Below are 21,879 nucleotides of genomic sequence, written 5' to 3'. Positions count from 1 at the left end.
CACCGTTCTTTCATTTCATTCATGCCCACTGCTACCTTGATAGCTTTAAACTGAAACAGTTGTCAAAACAAATCCTTTATTTAATAATGCTATCAACCAAAGGAAGAAAAAAATACAGAGTTTATTGTAGTGCAGATTTTTTTACCCCAGACACACTCCTTTCAAGTCCAGTTTTCCTTAAGATGCGAATACCCCCCTCTCTCTTTAGAGATCTGATCGGTCTAACCATGACTAAGGCAAGGCTTTTTCCATATATATAAAATCAGAGGATCAGCCAAAAGGTATTCTAATAATAAAAACCATTTCTCTACTGCACAAATAGAGCAGAGGAATGCTAAGCCTTCAGTATAGCAGAGATGTGCAAGACCTGCTAAAACCCACAGGATTTTCAAAAGGGGATTTGAGCATCATTGTTCCCAATGAGCAAGTGCAGAGGCAGGTGTGACACTCAGTCACCTCTGGTTAGCTATTATGGACTTCTTGAAATTCCATTTTAGCTGTGCATTTCTGCTCTTGTGAATCCAACAGAGGCTGCTCCCTCCCCATTGGTAGGCTCAAAAGACAGAAATTGGAAAAAGGAACAAAGCAGGGAACTTGCACAGCACAAAGAAACAGATACCGTATGTGGAGCAGCTTCTGAGACAAATTAGGACTCCCACCAACAGAACCAAATTGCTTCCTCTCTCCCTACTTTAATATACCTTCCAAGAAGGATCATTGCATTATAGTGTTTTTATACAGAAACAGAAGAAAAGCAGTATGTGAGTTTGTGAACAGTTTGTGGCTGACATGTCAAGCTGCACTGAAGAAGGGGAATCCTCCTGCTAAATTCTCTCATTAAATTGCCCAAACACAAATCAAACCCTCTTAGCCAGTTCTCATTTATTGCTATAAAGCCAAGTACCTGCATTCTGAGGGCCAGATCAGCATTTTCCCAGCTCTTGCTGAAGCAAGCAGTCTGTGAGAGAATGAGAAACAGCACCCTGGTGAGAGTCTCTGTGCCACATCCCTGAGTCAGTACAGACATCTTCAGGAAGCCGGGGCTTCTCTTCAGCAACAACAGCTTGATTAGGAATCCTCTCTGCTCTATTCTTTCCAGCATAGGAGCTGCAAGGTTCATAATCAAATATATATTTGCCTTTTCTTGCACCTCCTAACCAATATTCACTTTAACACCAGCGCAGAGCTATCAGGAACCTAATTATGTCTGACTTAAAAATCACACCGTGATTTTAGCTAACTCTAACTAGCCAGCTGCTACTCTTTTCTCCAGCACTGGAGAAGCTCTCTGGACTGTGAAGACAAAGAGCTTGTTAACACATACAGCAGAGAGGTTTCAGTGCAAAGATACAGACAGTCCATGAAAACAGAGAAGCAATCTGCACTTTAAGTCTGTCACGTTGTCCACCAGCCTGGACTATGCTAATCACATCTCCCAGTGTGCTGTAAGAGCTGTCACTGCCAGACTGCACTTAATCACCATTCTTGCAGCAGCGAACAGAGTTCATCTTTTTCCTTTTAATAAGAGCCATTACATCATTCTCCAGCATGGAAACTACGAAGTGGGAAGGTCAAAAAGTTCTTAATTAGAAGGATTTTTATTACTGTGATAGTTCCGTTCTAGCCTCGATAAGAGAGATCTGCAGTACAGGCAGCAAGAGCTGGAAGGCATCTTGGATATAGGAAGCACTGTTTGAAGCCTGTGAAAACAGAAATCAAAATACACACATGAATAATTACACTGCCAATCAGCTTTACTAAGCACATACTCATTTCAAACAGCATTGATTAATGCACAGAAGAAACAGAAGCCTAGTGCTTGCTGGATTTTAAAGGCTTTATTCCAGAAACCAATTTAATATTAAGTTTTGCAGGGGATTTATGCCATTAGGCAAAAAAAGCAACTGGCTTAAAAACTCCCAAACAAGATCAGGTGCAATCCAAATGCAGGATACTGTTTTCAGTAACAGATGAATAGAGTTTATTTCTAAGTGAAGCATAACCACACTGTGGCAGGAAGGAAGGACACACCAACACGAAACACTCCTTTCCTACCACACTGCAGAGCTGTGCAAACATTGAGAACCAACTCAATGGCAAGGAAGTGTTGGGACTCTTGCATGGCAATTTCTGAACTTGTCTAAGGTTTGACTTTGGACATTTAAATTCTAAAACTCCAGACTGCTGAATTCAGTATGTGTCTTCTGACCCATGGTAACTGTCAGCTGACACCACATAAGGCTCACTCTTCACTGAGTAACTCATCTCCTGTGCAAATCTAGACATTTATTAAAACTTTCAAGTTATTAGACAGGTAAGCACAATTTTAGATCCTGGGTTAGAGAACTTGGCATGCATAAGGATACTGAAGTGGAAAGAACCAGCATATCTATTTTTAAACCATTAGCCTAAAGTTTTAACGTTAGCACAACTGACCTCCAAAAACACTCCAGTGATTAAGGGATTAAGCACATCTGCTTTCTCTTTGACCTGCAGAGATCAGACATATATTATCCTGATTGAAAATTTGATCACATTTCTTCAAGCAAGATAAAGCTAAATCCTCAGTAAGTTTAAAATCACCACTGCTCCCTTGACTAGAGCAAAGCTAAGCCACAAGCTAAGCTGCCCTGTAGCATGCAAATAAGGACACAGTAACCTGCATGTGCCCAACACAGATCGTGTATGAATACACACATCACATCTTCAAATGCACTGGGGACAAGTGGAGAATTCAGAGATAATGATACTCTTCAGTAACACCTGAGTACTCTGGAAAATCCACAACAGGATCACAAAACTTATTTGCTTCTGTCTCCTTAGTACTGCCAGCCCTGACTCCCACCCCCACTCTGTGCCAGCCTGGGTGCAGCAGGAGACACTCAAAAGCTCAGCACACAATCTGGGGAACACCAGCCTAGAAAATCAGTTCACGGGAAAAACACTGCACATGTAAACATGCAAAGACAAAATGCACTTCATGGCAAAGATCCCAAGGCTGTAATCAACCAACCACATCTCATTCCTAGGAACTGTGGTGCAACTCTTACCCCTGCCGTTGTTAAGCATGTTGTAAACTCTTTAGAGAAAGCTGACAGTTCTTTACACAGCATGATTGTCATTCTGTGGAAGAAGGGAGGGAAAACTGTGAAGTAAATACAGTCCTCAGGATGAACTTTCTTTTAGTGTTCCTCTGAAACATAAATGCCTTGTTTCTATGCTTATAAAATTAAATTAAACCAAAACTGACATAGAGCATATAAACGGTGTATGAAGACTCAGAAGCTCCCCAAATAAATTATAGAGGAGAAATAAATAATTAAAGCTGAAGAACTGAAGCAGCATTTAGAGGACAGACACATCCATCCTGGAAGGAACAGTACTAACTTGCCTTTTTTTTTTTTTTTTACTGGCAAGTGTCATTTTCTGAATTAGAAAGTGATGCATATTTCATACACACGCCAAGTATCTCCTGGGCAGTAATTGTACAGGCTCATGTATCTGGCATACTAAATGATTAACAAAGAGAGAATCAAGAATCACTTTTATACAACTGCTTTGTCATGTTTTAAATGTCTGTCTACTGACTAGCACAAGCTTAGGGCAAACATTCTTCTGGACTACATAAAGCTTTCAAGTAGGGTTTACTGCTTCTTATCAAGAAATGTCTTTAAACTGGAAAGGGACAGCCGAGTTCTGCTGGAAGGCAGTGATGCCACCCATCCAAATCTGCCAAATTCACAAATCTGAACACCTGTGCAGAATTCAAGAGCCCTGCATTACATGGATTTGCAAAGAGTTATTAGACAGTTTAATCAGTAAGTAGGTAATTATATCCTATACATTTACTAAGAGATGCACTCACTGTGAGAGGGACTTGGCTCTGTCTGTGGCTGTCACCTCCTGTTTCTGACCATACAGAAACAAAGCTGCAGTTTTGTGAAACATTTCAATGGAGCAGGCTGTCAGTTCTGCCAGGCTTCTTATGGCAAATGCATGAATATCCTGCAAGAGGGAAAAAGATTCCCTATACTATACAAAAACTAGCAGCTTTTATTATTTAAAACAAGTCATTCACACAACATACTATCACTACACTGCCCTTTCAGACCTCAGAATGTGCACAGAAATAGAAACCCATAAACTCTGGGAATCACAACTGTAACTCAGCAGCCAGATAAACACTCTGCAGTCAGATATTCTCTTCCTTCATTACTCAGTTACCTCTACTGATTTTTTAGCATCCCGGTCATCATCTCTGGGTTCTGTTTCTTGGTTTTCTTCATTCTCTTTTTCTTCTTTAGGAAGACTACTGTTGAATTGTGCTATCCATTCATGAGCAGATGTCCTCACCTGTATGAAGATGTGCCACAGTATTTAATGACTAGAATGAAGCCTCCCTGCACATTGAAAGACATAGAATATTAGATCTCTCTATAGGAAAGAAGAATCTACAACTCCTGAGCTTGTGAGAAGAACAAGGACGAATGATCCCCCAAGTGATCTACAAAGTGCCTTCAGGACTTTGTAGAGTTGGCTGATGTAGTTGAGGGCAGTTATTTCTCTAGCACCAAGTGCTGGAGTTTACCAGCAAGACCAGACTATCAGAGGTGCTTTAAAAACATGTCTGCAGAATGCTGCTGCCACTTGGTGGATCTGAAGGGTAGTGAAATGAAGACAAGAAAGGTGATTCTTCCTCTCCTGAACATGGTAAACCCAGGTGCTTTGTACCAAGAGGAGGGCTTCAGCTCATGACTGCAGGTTATTTCACTGTGGTGGCTGAAGGCTGCTGCTCCTGGTTATCTTTGCCACCACCCACAAGTGCCCAGTGACAGGGCAAAGACACGCTGGTGTCTACTGACTCAGAGCCAAAGACAGAACAGACTAGGACTTTGTTCTATAAAGTTAAAGGCCCATCTCCTTTGCCTACCATTGTCAAAGGATCTAAAACATGTCTTGTTTTCACGCACTTGGTATTTTCACAAGGAAAGTAGGACTGAGAAGCAGTTCCTGTGGAGAATCTCTTCAGCTTTTAAAAGATGGGAAATAACTCACCATTATCAGTTTGTCTGGCTTGGAGGAGATGTGCAATTCTGAAAACAACTCTGTAACTTCTTTTGTGAACTCCTCATCTCCTAAAGGACAAGAAAGGTTAAAGAATCCACACAAATGACAGATTCAGGAATAAGCAGAACTTCAATGCACAACTAGTTCTGCACAAGTCTGTCAACTGTTTCCTTTATTTCTCTTTGAATCATCACCTCAGGCAAAAATGCATCAAAGCCAGTCTTTTCAAATACAATTTCTAAGGTAAGTTCTGCAAAGGTGGAGACATCAGTGCCTGAAGGTTAGCTTTTGCCTTCTCAATTCTGGTTTTGTAGCTAAGGTAACTCCATTTTTTTTTATTTTTTAGTTTTCTGCAGGCAGCCTTTTATAACACACTAACTTGCACATCACCTTGGAGAGTCTGAAATATCACTTAGAGCCTATGGTTCTCCTATTATATATGGCACAGCAGATGTGAGATCCATTATGTGCAAATATAAAGGATACATTAAATGTTGAACGATAGCAAGTGCAGGTGTGTAAGCCCTCCCTGATGAGCATTTAGGTAAAAGCAATGCAAGAAATTTACATTTAAATCCATGTAATCCTCAAGAATCAGAGCTCTTGTGTGTGAAGGCACCTCTGAGTCTTTTGGTCTGTGTGCTAACTCTCATTTAAAAAACAAATAAAAAGGCTTTTTGCTTTCCCACAGGTTGGACAATTCTATTCACAGTCTTTCCCTCCTGGTCAAGGAAACTCAGCATCTCTTTGAATCTGCCTCTTGGCTCAGGGTCAGTATGAACTGTCCAGGAGTCAAACAACTCTAATCCTGCTCTGGCAAGAAATCGTTCCTGCTACAGAATTACTGTACCTTTTGGTACAGAATGACTGCACAGCAGCTTTCCAGAAACGAAGGGTGTTGCTACCTGTCATGCCCCTGGCAACAGATGGCTTTAGGATTAAGCATCCAGCTAAAGAATAACTTAACTTTGGCATCATGCCTACTGCTAGTGATCAGGGCTAGTTGGCTCTGCACTGAGAACTTCAGTGAGAACCAGCTTCTCTCCTCCCAGAACCTGGGACTCTCTTACCCTTCTTTTCTTCCTCTTCTTCTTCAAAGAATTCAGGTAAAGAAAATGCTTCTTTGAGTTGTTCCATTTCCTCCTTCAGTGTGTCCAACTCCTCTCCAGAGAGGGCATTTAGAACCGATTTCACCTAATTAGGGGCAGCACAGGCAAAGAGAATCATAAATCCATCCAGTAGGACAGAAAATGCATCACTAGTTTACACTGCATGTAAAAGCATGACAGATTGATGGTAATGAGAAAAGGGTATCTTCCTACAGAAAGGAGGAAAGGGAAAAAGACCTATTTGTGAAGCCCTGATAGGTAATAATGGATTCTTAAGAAGTTACTCAAATTTCTTTCATAAAAAAAAAAAGTGAATGACTTCTGAAATTGCATGCTCATCTGCCCTCCTCCTTGTCTCAAGACAGAGAGGACAATCTCTGCTGTGCTTACAACACTCTCCTCTTCTCCAGACCAAGGCAGCAAACAAGTGGGTGTGAGGAGAGTAACTTGTGAAAAGTTATTGAAGACATGCAGAACCTGAGGCTGGCTGGGTAAAGGGAATTGCATTAGGAGCTGAGGACAGGACAAACTGCTCCCAAGGTAAACATCAGATACTAATGCAGAGGTTCAAGTGAAGCTGTGTAATCACCATTTTATAGCAAGTTCTGAGCACTTGATTTTACATATATATACATATATTTCTAATCTTTTTTTCCTTTTTTTTTTGCCTGCTCAGCTGAGCTCAAAATAGAAAGCAAAATGCTCAAGGCCATTACCTTTGATTCACTCTCTCTGGAAAGCATCTCTAAGGCCTCCAGATGCGAAAGACCCTGAAACTCATCAAACAGTAACCCATAATGGGCTTTCTTCTCCGTAGCCATGGTAACCTCGGTAGCTGTCTGCTGCTCTTCTTTCTCCTTTGCCTCTCGTAAGACCTGAAAAAGAAAAGCAGAGGCCTCATGACAGTGTCAGAAGATACAGAATACAGGAAAAGGCTTTTAGTTCAGTAGTTGATATGGTTGCTTAATGACAGGACCGCAAAAGAAGGGAGAAGAAATGAGAGAAACCAACTGATGGGGAACTGCCATACCTGAGATAAAGTAGAGGTTCTGTTTATTAGGCCCTTTGTTTTTTTGAATCCAGGGTCTCCCTCAGCTATTACATCCATTGTCTTTTTCCCGATGAATTCCAAGGCATCCAGACCTCCACTAATAACAGTTTTTCCCTAGGAATCAGATTTGGATAAAGACAGCACGTAAAACTTGCAGAAGACTACACAGGGGAAGAAATTTAACTGGGGGATTTATATCAACGATGCAATGCTGGACACTCACATAAAAGCCAAGAGGGTCCTTGTCACCCTAAAATTCAACCCTAATAATCACAAAGAGAGCAGAAGGACATAGAAGGAGCCACAACATATTATCATCCAACAGTTTATTATGGCACCCAGACAGCTGCAGCAATCTGGTGGGAAATACATTTTTAGTTTGTGAACAAGCTGGTTCTCGGCACATTAAATTATTTAGTTCTCATCCTTCCAGTGAGAAAACACTAGACCTGTGGATTTTGGTTGCTAACTTTTGTTCAAGCCTTAAAAGAAGAAACAAGCTTTCCATCTGCAGCTCTTTCAGATTCACGGGCAAATTGACAAGACAGCAGATCACAAAAGCAGTTTCTAAGGGTAATGGCTTCCTTTGAAGTGCATTTCTCATGGTCACAGGAGCAAGCTGATTTCCAAGCAAATTGGGCTAGTTTCACAAAGGTTTTTGAAGAGGAGAATGGATTTCATCTGTAGACAGTTCTCTGGAAATCAGCGGAACTATTCCAGGAATGAGTCTGACCCTGCATTTACCTGAATACTCTAAAGGGAGCAGAGATGACAGAGTCCAGAGGTGCAGAGGTGAAACACATGGAAATGCATCTCTGCACAGTCCACCGTTACCTTTTGTTGTTATGTATCAACATTTAATACAGAACTATCAAAATTCAACATATCTTACACATTAGGTGTCAATGAGAAGCAAGGTGCAGGATAAAGGTTGTCTGAAGGTTGGAACAGTTTCTCACCATTCATCCCACAAATGCCAAAATTAGTTTCCTCTCACAATAGTTCAGATGAAAGGTCAAAACCCCAAAGCTCTCTTAAACCCATTTCCTTCCACATTCCCAACTCACTTACTGTGCTTTGGACAGCAGTAGAGATGGTTGATAATACTTCAAGAGCCCCAGCAATAGGAAAGGAGTTGCCATCATCAGCTGCACCAGGATTCTCACTTCCTGCATTAGAAGGCAGAAAATTAGCTTCCTCACTTCCAAAAAAAGATCCTGTCAGCTGTAGAGTGGGGAAAATCAACAGACACAAACTGTCAGCCAGGAGCAGGTCTACAATTAGAATTATTTTCCTAACTACTTCTCAGAGGTAACACAACTAAGCAATAAATTATTATTTTAACTTATTATTGATCTCAATATGCAAGGTGCAAAGTAAGATGGTGTTATTTGGGGGCTGATTCTGTTATGAAAAATATTTCGGAGTTGTTCTTATGCAGTAAAAACTGACCTCTTGTAGTATTTCCAGACTCTGAAGAGATTTCACTAGGACTGGGGATCCCAAGGGTTGTTTCTGCTTTTTCTATGACATTTGAAATACCTTGACCTAGACAAGACAGAATTCAGAACAGAAACAGGATTAGAGCTGCATATTCTTTTTTATTATTCTGGATTCCTCCTGTTCAAAACAGTTTACTCAGCACTAAAACCTCCTGCTATCCAGCTTGCCTACCAATGCAATGAACCAAGGTTTTATCTTAGCTTTTAAATCAGGTTGTAAATACTGGCTGAATACCAGTTTAAAATACCAGGTGAAAATTACACAAACGCCTTAAAAACTTGAAAGTAATTTTGGCTGTGAATATCTCCTTAATCTCACTGTACCTTTTGGTACAAGCCTTCCCCATTACTCGAACAATTCTCTTGACATTTTTCCAATAATGGCTGCTATAACTGAAATCCCCTTCTCTGGAAACAAGCTCTAAAGCACTAGCTTGAGACACAAAACATGATTAAAATATTTATCAAACACCAGCAAGAGCCTTACCTACAGTAGCTACAGTAGCAGATGCAGTTGACAGGAGAGATTTCCCCCAACTTCCCCAGTAGCCCCACCCTGTCTGAACTGCAGGAGAATCTGAGACCTTTAATGAAGAAAAACAGAAGAGTGATGCAGGTATCATGGTGAGGAGAGGAGCAAAAGCAGTCTATGACATGTGACTTTTGTGCAGCTTTTTCTTTTCAGAGAAACAGCAAATATGAATTTGCAGAGAGGAGTGGGGCTTATGCTCAGAATTCTCCCGTGCTCAAGGACATGAAGTCACATTATTCTGAGCAAGCACAGGAACATACCTTGGTGGTTTCAGCTGTGGGCTTTTCTGTGGCATCAGGCTGGCTTGGAGGCTTGGGCTCAGGTCTTTTCCGAGTCACAGGCACAGGCTCAAGCTCTTTCTCTCTCTCTTCATTGCTCTCAGAGCAGCCAAGTTCCTCTGCTTTCTGTTCATTTTCTTCCTCATGAGAGGTTTCTTCTTTCAGATTTTCAGCACTGCCTTTCTCAGACATGACTAAGAACATCCATAGGAAGCAAAGCAGATTAAAAAATTACTCCCTTGTACACTTTGACACTAGTTCAACAGCATAAAATTTGTGTTTTAAATAATTAAACACAACAATGTTGCTGCAGATACCCACATGCACAGATTATGTTTTTAGGCAAGCGTGTGCACCAAATTACATCTGGGTATAAGAAATGTCATACTTGGAAGTTTAAAGTCTCACAGGAACACGTGGTTTTATCTAACTGACACGCCCTCTCTGCAGGAAGAAAAAACAGGTTGCTAACTCTGAGAAACAAATGAAGGTACAAAAGGTCCTCAGATAATGTAAATCCATGACTTGCTCCACCAAAATAAAAGCGAAAACAAACTGCTTGGGACGGCTGCTTTGAGGAGTGTAGGATACAAATGGGGACAGCTGTCAGAGAGCTGAGCAGGTAGGGAGGCAGTGACTGGGTCACTTCTGTACTTGGGTCTGAGTTTTGCCAGGGCATTAACGCCCCCAGAACCTGGCTCCAGGTGCCACCCTGACATCGCACATCGGAGACGGGCAGCCCACGATAGCGGGGCTGCCACGCTGCTCCCGGGCCGACCTGTCCCTTCCCCGGGCTTCTCCGGCAGCACCTCACCAGCTCCGGAGGAGGAGACCCGCAGGCAGGGCCCGGCCGAGCCCCCCGGTACCACACCGGCTGTCACCCCCTGAACCAGTCCGGGCACACGGGGGGTGCGATGGCTTCAAGCGAAGGGCAGGGACAGCCCTGCGGGAAGGGCGGCTCCGGGTGCGGGCTGGGGACCCCCCACACCTGTCCAGGACCCTCCACAGCGGCCACCGGGGCCCCGCTGCGACCCCCGCGCCCCCGGGCCCGGGTTCCACGGCACCAGGGTCACCCCACCCGGGGCAGCCCCTGCGCCCCCTGTCTCATCTCTGGGGGTCTCCCTGTGCCTCCGCTTCCCCGGGACACCCCCAAAGCCCCATGGCCCCCATACGGGGCTGACCCACTCGTCACTCCCAGGTTCCCCCAAGTCCCCCCGTGGAATTCTTGCCCCAGATGCCTCCAGCCCCCCATGGTACCGCCCCCGCCCCGTGGAGGCGCACGGAGAGCCCCTCGATCGCCCCGTGCCGCCCCCTCACCCTCGGCGGCTCCGGGCGGACCGTGACCAGCGAGGCCGGCGCGGAGCGGCCCCGGCGCTGCCCCGGAAGCGGCTCCGGCGCGGGGGAAGCGCGTCCGGTCGGCGGGGCCGGCGGAGCTGCGGGACGGGCCGGGCCCGGCACCTCGTCCCGGTGAGAGCGGCGGGGCCGCCGGGGCTCCCCGGGCCGTGGCGGGAGCGGGGAGGTGGCGGGCCCGGGTCCCGACGCGCTATTTTGGCGTGGAAATGGAGCGGGGGGGTGGGAATAGGGGCGGGTTTGGAGAGTAACGAAGGTGGTGAAGGGCCTTGAGAGAAGGCACAGGAGGAGCGGCTGAGGGCACTTGGTGAGTTCAGCCTGGAGGAGGCTGAGGGGAGACCTCATGGCAGTTACAACTTCCTTGTGAGGGGACGAGGAGGGGCAGCACCGATCTCTGCTGTGTGAGCCCTGACAAGACCCGAGGGAATGGGCTGGAGTTGTGTCAGGGGAGGTTCAGGCGGATACTGGAAAGAGGTTCTTCCCCCAGGGGTGGTCGGGCACCGAACTGGCTGCCCAGGGCAGTGGTCACGGCCGCTGTGCCATCTGGCAGAGCTCAGGGAGCGTTTGGACAACACGCTCAGGCACAGGGTGTTGTTGGGGTGTCCTGTGCAGGGCTAAGGGACGGGCTCGATGGTCCCTTCCAGCTCAGGATATTCCGTGTTTCTGGCGTGACGTCGTGCCCCGGTGACGTCAGTCCGTGACGTCAGTGTGCGTGACGTCACGCCCGTGTGTCCCGGTGCCCAGGGCCGCAGTCTGGCTGGGTGTCCCGCTGCCTCCAGCGGCCCAGCGGGGACAGGGATTTTCCACAAGCGAACTTGGAGCATGCAGGGCTGGGCTGCGGGGACGGGGTTTCTGTTCTGCAGGATTTGGTGCCCGATCCTTTTTAGTTGACGGAGCGAAAAAAAACCACCTATTTTGGTGCACAGCCAGTGCCGTGTCCACGGCGAGTCACCCCCGTGACAGGGGTCAGGCAGCCAAGGGACACACACAGGGAGACACCACATCCCATCAAGTGCGAGGCTGGCCCTGGTCTTGTGTGGATTTGCTCCTTAGGTTGGATTTTGGGCTGTGGGTGCTGCTTTTCCCCTGCAGAGCCTTGGCTGGCGCCAGCAGAGGGTGACCCCTCCCTGTGCCCTCTCCTGCACTGGGAGCACCCGGAATGGCTTTTGTCAAGACCATGCTGTCTATTTTCATAAACTTCCCAGGAGTTATTATGTGCAGGGCTCTGCCAAATGCATCTCCCTGGTTTGACAGAGGGTCAGAGGGGCCTTGCAAATGGTATTTCTGCAAGACATCACGCTGCAAGCAGAAAGGTGTGCTCTGTGCTGGAGCGATCCATTTGGATCCATCTACATGCACTATTACCAATTAGCTTGCTGTAAGTGCCAAAACTCGTTTCCACATCGTGTGCCAGAAGTGTCGGTCAGTCAGAGCAGCCTGTGCTCTGTCAGGTGTGTCTCAGTTTATTGCTCCACGTTACTCCAGGTATGGAATGATGTTATAAGGAGTGAATGTAAAGCCATATAACTCGCAACCTCTTGGGCCCCAATTTTGCAGTGCCATATAAATGTGTGTAATTTTAAGTACTACCAGTACTTCCACTGACCTCAGTGGGACTACTTAGAGTGCTCTAAGTTAAACACGAATACCCTTCTTCAGGGTAAGAGCCAAAGATGACTCATACAAGCTCATGCATCACAGATTTTTATCTTTCCACTGCTATTTGTTGTCACAACTTATGGTTTAATAAAGGTTAAATATGTTGAGCTCAGCTTCGGGTTCAGTTGTAAAATAGCCAGTTTCTATTCTCCACATTTCATCTTGCTTGAGCTTAACACTTTCTTGAGGAATTTTGATGTTGGCACTGATCACACTTTATCCTTTTTGGGTCCTTTATCTGCTCCAGCAGCTGTTTTGCATAAGTGCAATGGTTGAAGAATATGGATTTTGCAAGTCATTTTATTGTTCCCAGCACTCAGCAGTGAGAGATCATTGTCTGCTTAGCAATAATGGCTTTTCCAAAAGACAAACAATTTCTAATAAATCAGACCTCGAAGAATTTAATAGTAAAATTAAATGACCCATCACCAGTGGTTTATACATTATGCAGGCTCAGTGCAAGTATAGTGGAGAGCATATGCAATTACTGAAGATAATTATTCTTATGAGGGGAAATGTTGCTGAGTATTTCTTGTGTTAAATAATTGAGTGAGATTCCTAATGTCGTTTTAGGAGGAGCGTCACAGACACTTGGAAATCTAACAATTTAAATTTAATAATTTAAAATTTCAATAGCACAGGCAAAGTACAGGAGGCACTGGAATTATTCTCTAATAAATCTAAAATATCAGTTGGGAGGTTATTGTTTTAGAAGACTGTGAGTTATTGTGTGCCTATGATTTGAGACTGAAGAGGAGGGTTTGTCTTTACTGCAAAGTTGTAACTGCATCGGGTGCTGTGAAGTCAGGTCTGATGCATGCAGAAGCCATTAAGTGCAGTGGCATTTTTAGCTGAAGGCAGCTGGGTCATGGGATGATGTCAGCTCAAGATCTGTTACTGCAGCATCTCACTTGCCACCACAAGCTGTGACAGACTCTCAAACAGCAGCTCCAGCAATTCAAATGTCAGTGGTCCACAAACCACTCACAGACCACAGCCTGCCTTTAAGCAATCTGCACAAGGTTGCCAAAATATGCAGGTCGGTTGTCAGCAGCCTTCTGAAGGTTCTAAAACAGTCTGAAAATACAAGGGGTCTAAAAAAGAAAGGTTAAAACCCCTCCTTCAAACAGAAGAATTGTTGTTGATCAAGAGCAACCTTAGTATTGGGTTCTTTTCAGACCTGTGCCATTGCTGTGGATGAGATGCTCTTCTCTAGAGGCAGCAGGACTCAGTAAACACTTTCCCCAAAGTGTGGTTGGTGAAAAATAGGAATGAAAGAGCCCTTGGTACTGTTTTTAACTGTTTAGCTGTGGGAAAGTAGCTTCTTCAGCACAATGGTATAATTGAGTTCTCAGCACTGGTCTCATCTTAAATGAAAGGACAAGAGGCATGATAGAAAACAGAGTGCAGCCAATGATTAAAAAAAAATAAGAAGGCAGATGAAGGGATTTCTGTTTACAGAGAAACAAGTAGGGAGCCTGTTTTCCAGTTTCTCTTGCGGGATTCAGTGGGTGAGTTGGTTAGTCAAGCTTGAAGGAGAGTTGGACACAGCTGTCTTCTTTGCCTTCTTTGTTAAACTGGTTTTGGCAATAGCTGCAACAGAATTGGAAATGGGTCAGATAACACATTTCTCATCAGATGTCAAGTCTGGAATCTGGTTTGACCTTCGACAAATAAACTGAAAAAAATTCCTACTCTGGATAGCATCTTATCAGCAGAATTTCCCCTTCTTGAATATGCCTGGATTTTCTCTGATAAAAGACAATTAGTACAAATCACCTGGCTTTATGTATATTTCATTATTTTTCATAAGTGGTTTAGGTAGTGATAACTAGTGATTCTGGAAGGATGAGAAGTGTCTGCATTATTTATTAAGAAAATGTGTTCCTTTCTGTTGTGATATTTATGAAATTCAGTTCTACGGCATCTGTTATTGGTAGAAGAAAGGCTGATAAATTTGAAGTCACACAGTCAATGGTATGAAGTGAGATATTCTTTAGGATAACATTTGGGCTTGTGGCTTCTGTACTTCATAAATTTTTTTTAGGGCTCTGGAGCAGTCTAGATGGAATTATAGCTTAAGGGAACACATATTGGATTCGAAGTTTTCTTGAATCAAGCTGCCAGAAAAATTGATTACAGATTTTCTTTTATCAGTGTCATCTCATTTTGTTACAAGTTGGTTTTATTCTGTCTTGTAAGAAAGGAAAATCCTTGTGTGCAAAAGACATAAAATTAAAGGCTGTATCCTAATGTCTTAAAATATCTTATGTGCGCATTAATTTGAAGATAATCTGTCCCTAGACAAAACAATTTTTCAATTTGCTATGAAGTTTGGGTAGAGAAGATGAGGAAGACTGCTGAGATGTAGCAACATAAAGTGAAAGATTTTCAACAGGAGCTCATTGTGAAACAAACAAGAATAAAAAGAAGCAGACTTAGAAAATGCAGCAGGAGCAAGAGAGGTTGCAAAAAAGGAAGTATATTGAGACATCAGTATCCTGACAGGCAGAAAGAGACTTCCTCTCTGTAGTGTTGTAGCTGCCAAGAGTTTTCCTAAGAAATTATAAGCATTTTTTGTAGTATTTAGACATCTAACACTGATTATGCCTCTAAAATCAAGTAAGTAGATGTATAAATGCTAAAAATCAGATGTGTGTGTGTGCTCTGGCTTTTTTCTGGATTGTAAATGAAAGACTGGATTTAGAAAACCAGGGCTTAAAAGCACTTTGATATTGGTGGGGAGGGAGGCAGAAATTACATCCTCTTTCTCACTTTTCTTCCTCTATTAAGAAAGCACTTCTAAAGATAATTATGCGTTTCAAGCAGTCTGAACAATTTGTTCTTTTTTTAAAACCTTTTTCCCCTTAATGATTATTGTTCCTGAGATTATTTATTTGGTTGGGAAGATGAACATCTAGTGGACTGGAGGTTGGGCTAATTCCTTCTTACCCTCGTTTCATTACTATGTTCTGAGCAAAGCTCTGATTTGGAACCTCTCAGCTGACAGTTTGTATTATGCTAATCGAAATCTGTTTACTGGAAATGAAATTTGAATGTGCTGTAACCTTACTGTCATTAATAAACTTACTGCTTTTTTTTCTTTCAGTCGGACTTCCAGTTTCCACTTCAAATATTGATGGTCTTGAGAGTGCATTTGGATTCAAGACCTTTTTCCATCACAGAACAAAACAAGAGCCTCCTCTCCTATCTCAGAGCAATACAGACAACTTAATATCATATGACCTCGTTTCTCCAAATTAAATGAAAAAAGAATTTTCACTAGCTTTCCATGAAGCTCAGCTACTGCCTGTTAATTTTGACTGTTAGTGCTGATCTTTCAGTTGGATTGACAGTGGAAAATGTAGCTTTTAACAGGACAGTTGCTTTTGGGTCTTTCAATGCATCACTTCCTGCAGTGTCTCAAGCTTTAATAAGTTCTCCAGCACACCATGATATCATAGCCAAAGAGGGGACCAGTATTTTAATTGAATGTAAACTGAACATCAGCCAGTATGAACATATCCTTTGGTATAACTCCAGGGGACACCTGCTTGAACAGCAAGATGGTGAGTTTTCCTGCTGTTTTCTGTCCTTAAGTATTCCCCTTTTATACAGTATCTGAAAACCACCGGGGCTTTATTATAATTTTTTCTTCCTATCCTCCCATTTTTACAGTTGGGCAATAAGGAGAAAGCAAGACAAAACTCTTTACTTGTGAATTATACCTGAGCTCTTCTGTCCCAGTCCATCCATCCTGCTTTGGTGCCCCACAGAATCATTCAATACAGAAGAAATGAGTTTGCATTTTACCAGACGCTAACTGATGTTTTTGTTTATTATTGCTCTGGTTTAGATTATATTTTTCCAAACACATGAATTAAACACAGTTGTCCACAACTTGTGACCTTTTCCAGCTGGCAGTCAGTGCTTTAATTTCATTACAGGATATTTGAAAGCATGGTAACTTAGTATATTTATTTTCTGGTTTAACCACCAGTGAGACTGTGGAAAGTAACTCAACATGTAATGGCCAACAATGCAATACATGCTATTTAACCCTTTTGTACTGAGGGGGGACTATATTTTTTGAGCTATTGGTCTTAGAGTTCTGTCCCTGTAGTTGTTAATTTAAGAAAAGTGTTTTAGAGATGCATGTGTTTTTCTCTATTAGTATTAATGAAGATCATCAAACTAATTGATAGGACTTGTTGGAGGCCATCTTTCTGCCTTAAATATTCAGTAACCTTTTTGTAGTTATAATGCCATCTGGAGATTAGTTCAAAGTGGAGTAATTAGAAGAGTAAGTTATGAAAATAGTTCAAAGTAGAGTAATTAGAAGAATGAGTTATGAAAACAGTTTTCCCCCTAAGTTATAAATGCACAGCAAATGCTGTATAAAGCTTCTCGTATTGATTTCTTTTTACTTGGGTTTTGTGTGTCAGCGCTGCATGCTCAGCAGAAAACCATGTCTCAGGAAAGTCCTGGGTTCTTTTGCCAGCAGAGCCATTTACAGACTGATCTTTTTCATGGGTCGGTTGACTTTTGATTCTGAATGTACGGAAAATTAGACTTTATGGAGGACAGTCTTTTAAAAGAAGCCCAAGTTAAGAATTGGATTCCCTGTCACAAAGAGCTGGCAGTCCAGAAGCACACTAGAGAGTGCAGATGAGAGAAGGAAGTAAATCCAGTGTAGGGAGCATGCAGTATAATTTACCATTAAGCAGTAGGATTGGTAAATGGCTTATGGCTTTCTGTATCACAAGCATGAAAAGGATATTGCAGTCCTTGGTGTACTGTTAGTGTTATGCTAGAAGTGGGCTGCTTAACTGCCAAGCTTTGACTCCTGTTGATGAAGCAAACAGCACATGTGTAGTTTACCCAGTGATTTTGGTTTCATCAGCTTGGTTTATTTCTTTCCACTCTCCAGGTGACCGGTGGAGGATTGCTGATAATTCCCTTAACATCACAAAGGTCAGCTTTGCTGACCGGGGCCGATACACGTGTGCAGGCATTAACCATCAGGAGACCTTGTATTACACAGTCACTCTGAGGGTTATCTTCACCTCAGGAGACATGAGTATCTACTACATGATTGTGTGCCTCGTTGCCTTTGCCATCACCCTCATTTTGAACATAACCCGTCTGTGCATGATGAGCAGCCACCTCCGCAAGACAGAGAAGGCGATCAATGAGTTCTTCAGGACAGAAGGGGCTGAGAAGCTTCAGAAGGCTTTTGAAATAGCCAAGCGTATCCCCATCATTACATCTGCCAAAACATTGGAGCTGGCCAAAGTCACTCAGTTTAAGACCATGGAGTTTGCTCGGTACATCGAAGAGCTTGCCAGAAGCATTCCCCTCCCACCTCTGATCCTTAACTGCAGGGCGTTCATGGAGGAGATCTTCGAGGCTGTGCGAGTCGACGACCCCGATGAAGTCGGCAAGGAGGACAAGGAGTCCCAGGGCTGCGGTGCCCAGGCTGCGATATTCCCCATGGACCCGGAGATGAAGCGCAGCGATTCCCCAGCCGGGGATTCCGACGACGGTTCCATGAGCGAGCAGGGCCAGGAGATCGCCGTGCAGGTGTCCATCCACCCGCAGTCCGAGGTGCAGAGCATCGACACTGTTTCCCACGACAGCTGCCAGTTTGCGCCTTCTGAGGAAGGCACCTGCTGAGTCCAGCAATCCAGGGGGGTGAAGGAAGCTGGGGTGACCCAAGGATACTGTGAGAAAGGGGTCTGCAAACAAGCTGCCTCAGTCCCACATGCACAACAGTTTTCCAAATTGCAAGGTGCCAGAAATCTGTATTTCCTTTCAGTGTTGATCTAACGATTTCAGTCTGTTAGAAGAGGCCACTTGGAACGTTGTGCGGGGGCTTTTCTTTTTAAAGCAGGCTTGCTATACTTAAAACAGTTCCTGCAAAACAGGAGTTCTTTGTCCTTGGCTCCTTGGTAGCTTCTGATACTTCTGATCTGTGTTAGAACTGGCCAAACTGAGCAGTACAACTTGCAATAAGGTCTGTTCCTTTGTGAATTCTTTCTTTCTTCACAAAGTTGAGCCGAAATTCCTTTGAGTCAGTGTTGTCCTGGTGATTCAAGTTGTGTGCTCTTTTTGAGTTGCCTCTTGGTGCGTGCAGCCCATCACAACCATGGTGAGCTTGAACAAATCTGTTTTGTGTCCCGTGCTTCTATGTTGCTATCAAAATGTACTGTACTTAGGAAAAGTACCAGGGTCTGCTGCTGGATTAAACAAATTGCTGTAGTTTCAAAGCAGCTTAGAGAACAACGAGGGGGTCTCAGTTTTCCATGCATCTGCAGGAAACTTGTACATACTCTAGAAGCTTGTTGCTTAAACTTGGTGCTGATGCCAAAGCGCCTTACCCTGGTTCTGTCCCACAGAATGGAGCAGTAACAGCACTGCCAGCACTGCCTGGCCTTTGACTTTGCTGATTTCACTCACTACAGAAAAATCCAAAGTTTTATATTGTATTTGACATTGTTGTGAGAAATGAATGACAGTAATCACATAGTGGCATAACTAATAAATAAGTTCATCTATAGACAGGTGTCTCAGGCACTTCTTTCTGAGCATTTTAATTTCTGAGCATTATCATAAAGCAGGTAAAAAGTAGTGACACTTGCTCTGCTCTGGCTAGTACTGTCAGAAGACAATGGCAAAGAGAGGGGGTGGTGGAGGGACTGGCTGAGCTGTTTGCCAGCCCGTGTTTACAGGTGTGGAGTTTACAGGGTGCAGCCCAGCCTTATCCACTGAAGAGGGTGGCAGAAGGGAGAGGTGCTGGTGCTGACATACGTACACACACAAGTACTTCACCGAGGATCTCCCGCGTGGCTTCCTCAGCTGTAGAGATCCAGCCTCCAGGAATCAGAGTGCACACAAGAATCTAGTTTCTTCTTTCACTCTTTGGTGCTGGTTTTTTTTTCCTCCTTAACATTTGTAAGTTGCATCACTTAAATAGCATTTTCTATCCTGTTGAGATTTAGTAGATGTAAAGCTTGTAAGCACTCCACAAATTAATTTCTTACAACTACTGGAAGCGTATTGCCATATAATTTTAACAACTTGGCAACAGGAGCACCATTTAATTTCCCACAACTCTTTTTTCTTTCCTTATTATTACAGAAATGTCAGTTGAACAAGTGATTCTGGACGGCTGCTCAGGATTCTTAAGAGGATTTGACATTAGATTTACATGAGTAGAGGTAGAAAACAAGCAGGCAGAGTGGTAATAGCAGGGTGGGGCCATCTATGGTTATTCACGCTCTGAACGAATTATAGTTATCATATCATATCAGAGAGGGGGAAATGACAGCATCTGTTACCATTTTAAACTACCTGCTGGGGAAAGTCCTGCAGTCAGCCACCAGTAAATGCACCCTAGTTGCCTTCGGCCTGTCGGGTAAGAGTGGTGTTTGTCAGGAAGGAAGGAAATTGGTTATAGTAGCATTCCCACCAGCTTGGTGCCATTTCCCAGATTGTAGCAAACTTTAGCTGCTTCAGGGGAATAAAGCCTTCTGTAGACACTTAGAGTAGCTACTGCCCTCAACAGTAACTTCTTTTTTGCTTCCATAGTTCGATGGCACTTTATGTCCAGGTGAAAAGTTTGTATAGTTTTGTGTAACCTGTCTGGTTTCTTTAAGTTCTTCGAGGTGATCAGTGTTAAAAAATACTCTGTGGATAAATACCTAGTTCTCTCAGAAGCCCTGCTAAGATGCTACTGGCTTGACTTCTGTACTACAACGAGTTCTGCAGGTTTGTTGCAGGTTTGTTTGTGGGTGGAGATTTGGGGGTTTTGCACCCTCTCGGATGTCCTACTCAAAAGACATGAAGGCTACAAGAGAATGACTTGTTTCAGTCTCCTTTGTGCCACAGGCCGTCAGAATTGTACCTGCACCTGCCTTATTTCCCATAAGCAGCTCTCCTTGCTCCTGTGAAACTGTTGCATGATATGCAGCAGTGGCATGTTGCATATTTAGCCCCAAACTACACACACGCGATGAGAGATGCCACTACAAAATCTGGGGTCCATTTAACTGCTTCCTAAGAAGCAGTTATGACTGACAGATGTCTCATCAGAAGTGGCAGCCGAATGACACTGGAGGTGTGTCAGATGGGTGTCAGGAGAGCAGTTTCTAGATTAATTTGATCCGTTCTTTGATTTTTGTACTTTACATACCTTCAAGTTCTTACTAAGCACAGTTACCTGGTGTCTTTGTGTGTCCTGTTGCTGTTGGAGAGGAATAAAGGTGCATAAAGGTCCTCAGAAATGCAGTTGCAGTGTCAATTGCTGGATAGCAAAGCAAAGAGTTTTCCTCAGTTATTACAGTACTTTGTTCATCAAATTAATTTCATTCCTGGAAAAGAGGTTTTGTAAGGATTTCAGTATATCAGGAGTACTTACTGCATGTAGGAACTGATCCTACTCCCACTGAATTCAATTAGAGCAGATTTGGAGCTCTGGTGTATTTTACAGGATTTTTATGCATCTGAAGCAAGGACGATGGTGATGTTATACAGTAAAAGTGATTGCCAGAGAATGAAATTTGACACTGGTTTCCAAAGAACTTGTGAACTATTCTTGTTATCCTGAGAGTAGATTTGTGCACTTAAATTTCTTTGATGAATCTAACTGAACATTAACGTTGAAAGTGTTTCTCTCTTAACTTTTTGTAGGATGAGGAGAGTCTGCTGTGGTTTCCTTGCTTTAAACTAAAGTCTTTGACAATCACAAGGCTATTTTTTCTCTTCTTTGTGACTTACTTTTATTTTAAATAACATCAAATCTACTTGTTATCTGAGAGTACCTAAAACTAACTGTGTAGTGATTATTTGTATTACCTGGATTGTAATGTAACTGTTTAATGTAACTACGTAGGCTTTCATACTTTCATAAAATGAACTGGTAGATTTTCAAAATAAATTAAAAAGAAAAACCTTGCTTGAGTGGAATTTTCTGTTTTACAAGTAAGGAGTGCCTGTCTCTCCAAGGCTAAGTAGCAGCTGTATGGAGCTCAGCAGAATGTTTGTTAGTCATCCCTGACAAAGGTTGCTGGGATATTCAGTCATCTGATGGACCATTCCTGCTATGACATCTTTGTGTCTGTCATTTTTTTATGTCTCAAGTCCCCGACAACATCTGTAATAATTGTTCCCAGCTGCATAAATGACCAGTTTACAGACATGAAATGGTTTCAGGAAGGTCTGTGTGTTCTTGATTTCACACTGTGAAGTGCAGTGACTTTCAGCTACAAACCTGTATTGCCCTTACTTTTTTCACATGGGAAGGGGCATCCCACTGCATTTTGGTGGCCAG

The 21,879-nt window shown here is 43.3% G+C and overlaps 2 protein-coding genes across 7 annotated transcripts; one reads left to right on the top strand and one right to left on the bottom strand.

The window, feature by feature from the left end:
- Nucleotides 1-102: 102 nt before the first annotated feature.
- Nucleotides 103-10,937, bottom strand: FAM114A2 (family with sequence similarity 114 member A2). 4 transcript variants are annotated; one of them, XM_051793489.1, is made up of 14 exons: nucleotides 10,857-10,936; nucleotides 9,522-9,733; nucleotides 9,217-9,313; nucleotides 8,680-8,775; nucleotides 8,299-8,396; nucleotides 7,207-7,341; nucleotides 6,893-7,051; nucleotides 6,138-6,261; nucleotides 5,056-5,135; nucleotides 4,225-4,353; nucleotides 3,866-4,005; nucleotides 3,051-3,123; nucleotides 2,437-2,490; nucleotides 103-1,700 (listed from the first exon to the last, which is right to left on the bottom strand). In XM_051793489.1, the coding sequence occupies exons 2-14, from the start codon at nucleotides 9,729-9,731 to the stop codon at nucleotides 1,602-1,604; spliced, it is 1,494 nt and encodes a 497-aa protein (XP_051649449.1). In that variant the 5' UTR covers nucleotides 9,732-9,733; nucleotides 10,857-10,936; the 3' UTR covers nucleotides 103-1,601. The 4 variants fall into 4 exon arrangements, with proteins under 4 accessions (XP_051649449.1, XP_051649450.1, XP_051649451.1 ...); XM_051793490.1 differs by lacking the exon at nucleotides 10,857-10,936 and adding an exon at nucleotides 9,857-10,139; XM_051793491.1 differs by lacking the exon at nucleotides 2,437-2,490 and having other exon boundaries at nucleotides 10,857-10,937.
- MFAP3 (microfibril associated protein 3) lies at nucleotides 10,023-21,513 on the top strand. Of its 3 annotated transcripts, none has more exons than XM_051793495.1 (3): nucleotides 10,023-10,161; nucleotides 15,658-16,117; nucleotides 17,479-21,513. In XM_051793495.1, exons 2-3 carry the CDS (start codon nucleotides 15,841-15,843, stop codon nucleotides 18,222-18,224), a joined length of 1,023 nt encoding a protein of 340 aa, XP_051649455.1. In that variant the 5' UTR covers nucleotides 10,023-10,161; nucleotides 15,658-15,840; the 3' UTR covers nucleotides 18,225-21,513. The 3 variants fall into 3 exon arrangements, with proteins under 3 accessions (XP_051649455.1, XP_051649453.1, XP_051649454.1); XM_051793493.1 differs by lacking the exon at nucleotides 10,023-10,161 and adding an exon at nucleotides 10,939-11,006; XM_051793494.1 differs by lacking the exon at nucleotides 10,023-10,161 and adding an exon at nucleotides 11,118-11,196.
- The last annotated feature ends 366 nt before the right edge of the window (nucleotides 21,514-21,879 follow it).

Source organism: Manacus candei, unplaced genomic scaffold (assembly GCF_025592945.1).
Source record: "Manacus candei isolate 608988 ecotype Guabito, Panama unplaced genomic scaffold, ASM2559294v1 h1tg000037l, whole genome shotgun sequence".
Lineage (NCBI taxonomy): Eukaryota > Metazoa > Chordata > Aves > Passeriformes > Pipridae > Manacus > Manacus candei.
This window is presented reverse-complemented; position numbering and strand designations above follow the sequence as displayed.